A 2,539-nucleotide genomic window follows, 5' to 3' on the forward strand; every position below is an offset into this window, starting at 1 on the left:
AATATATATATAGACGGACAGGCTCCGCAAATAGATCAGTCTTTGAGAACACTTCAAGCGTTTCATTTTGCACTCCTTTCTCTCTTATTATTTTTAGTTTCTTACTTCAGTAAAAGATAACTTAGAGCTGTTTCGACGTTTATAATGCTGCTGTAGATGGCAATGTCATCAGCATAAGCGGGAAGTGTAGCCTTCCTATAATTTTTGCCAACTACATCAGCAGTATAGATTGACAACAACACAGGCAAGAGGACTGTTCACTGCTTTTCTTTTTTAATTGTCACCGAGCTTCATGATTAAAAATAATTGTAGATTATTTTCTAAGTCTTCAAAAATTTATTCAAGTCTGTATAAGTAAAATAACACGTTTTACAAGTTATCACAGTTGTTATATATTAGGAGTGGCCAACTCTTCAGTATATAAGATCTACTTTATTTGTTAAAAGTGTGTCGCGATCAGCTTACATAGGCGTAGTCTAATGACTGTGAAATGCATACCATGTCTATACACAGTGTTTCAGTATAACGTGCATTCCAGTGAGGTATGGGTAGATAAGTAAAAAATATGTTCACAACTATTTTTATACTTTGTATGGAAATATAGATATACGGCTTATCTACGTACCTTTGTAAAATAATAATAATATTCTTTATTTATTCTGGGATTGATTCCTTGGAATAATATACAGGCATTAAAATCAGGATTTAGAGCCTTAGAGTAAAATTCAAAATAATAATGAAATTATAAAACGTCATAAAATATAATCAAATTATGAATTTTATAAAAATTTACACCACAGTATATTATAAGGTTCTTTGTACACTTGTACATTGCCTATCCTACAGTTAATATGATAAATATTTCTTACCTTCATCTAGGACAAGCAGTTCTTCTTCTTCTTTCACATGAGTAAGTCTACCTGCTGATAAGAAAATAACATTTAAAACAAGGACTAAGAATCATCTCATTACACTTTTGAAAATTAATTTTTTTTTCCTTTAATAAAGTTAAAATTAAACTGTGCGACGAAGAAAATAGTATTGAAAAGCAACTCCAGCATAGGGGCGGTACTAAGTACCTGTGTGAAGGCAAAAATAATTGACTCCAATTATGTTGAGTTGTTTCCTATATGCTAACTGTACCTAGTTGAGCCTCAAAGCACATGGAGGAATGGGAAAATATACAAGCGACTACTGTGTTTGTAACGAAATACCCTACACTTTATAGTAAGAATAGTAGTGGCCCCCATTTCTGTGGGATATCACATTTTAAATCAAACTTAGTCCTGGTTACTAAAAATTCTTAACATGTGTTGTACCCGCTTCGTGAAACAATGTTATCTAAAGCTCCTGCAGTTACACAATAACAACTTTTTGAGTTTGCAATATAATTAGGCAACACAGATAGGAAAACTATTGGAAAGTTTCGGAATGTTTGACGAGATACAATTCAATGATCCGGTGAGTATCAAAATCAGAATAAGGGAGATCTTGGATAGATATGGGAATTCGACAAAGGTAAAGACCTCCTGTTATTACAAGAACCAACCTATAACCCGTGGTATGGTAGGATCTTCATTAAATCGGACGCTCCTCAAAGCTACCTAAAATTCAGCTGCCCCATAGCTTAGTTGAGAATAATTGCCCAAGTACGACTATCCAGTAAATACACAATTACTCTAAGTGTCGATCCGCACAAATATATTTTAGACCCACAGAAAAGCTATGTCCTGCTTGTGATGGAACGATATTGAAGGATTGTTTCCATTTCTTTAATAACTGCCCCACATATCATAAGAACCGTATTCGATACGTGCCGAAACTAAGCTATATTAACCAAAACCAGTTGTATGAATTTTGGTCTTTACCCTCACAATTAGATCTTAAACTTCTTTATACTTATGTAACAAAAAGCCTTATAACTAGACCAGGATACCTATCTTCACAATAAGATGAATAGTTTTTGTTTCTTTTACTTTATTTAGTAATATTGTCTAGGTTCTGGTTTTTTCACACTGAATAATGTAGATAATCCCAGTTTGGGTTTACTGTTTATTATTAGCTTATATAAATGATTTCTAATTCACCATTTGAGTATACTGTTTTGTTATTAGCTTATATAATAATCAAATAGTTTGTTGATTGTTATTATTATTATTAAAATGATTATTAAATTATGTACTTTACAGGCTAACTCTATTTGTACAGGGTTGCCACATAAACAAATAAATAAATTATTATCATTATTATATGAACAGAACATTTTACAATAAATTTATACTTCAGTGGCAAGAAAAATCAGTTGTGTTGAATAAAAAGTAGTATCCAAGCTCTATTAGGAGTGAGATTTGTAAAAGTAATCTTTACACCAGCTGAAATTGTATGGCCATGGTTGTAGATTGGAAGACAAATTGAAGGTCTGCTGGTTGAGGCAAGCAAAACCAATATAGTAAAAGAACCCGTGGACAAGAAAGGCAGTTATCTCACCCAAATTGGAAGGTCCACTGGATGAGGCAAGCAAAGCCAATATAGTACAAGA

At 32.6% G+C, this 2,539-nt stretch overlaps 1 protein-coding gene across 1 annotated transcript in view; it reads right to left on the minus strand.

Annotated features, from left to right (window-relative positions):
- LOC106691331 (zinc finger protein Xfin) overlaps positions 1–2,539 on the minus strand; it is a gene marked incomplete at both ends in the record, with an annotated part of 26,426 nt that overhangs the window by 21,164 nt on the left and 2,723 nt on the right. The window contains one exon of the mRNA XM_067051832.1: positions 870–920. Within this exon, the coding sequence (XP_066907933.1) occupies positions 870–920 (51 nt within the window). The remainder of the gene's footprint in view (positions 1–869; positions 921–2,539) is intronic.

This window comes from Halyomorpha halys, unplaced genomic scaffold, assembly GCF_000696795.3.
Source record: "Halyomorpha halys isolate HHAL.00 unplaced genomic scaffold, Hhal_1.1 Scaffold2254.1, whole genome shotgun sequence".
Lineage (NCBI taxonomy): Eukaryota > Metazoa > Arthropoda > Insecta > Hemiptera > Pentatomidae > Halyomorpha > Halyomorpha halys.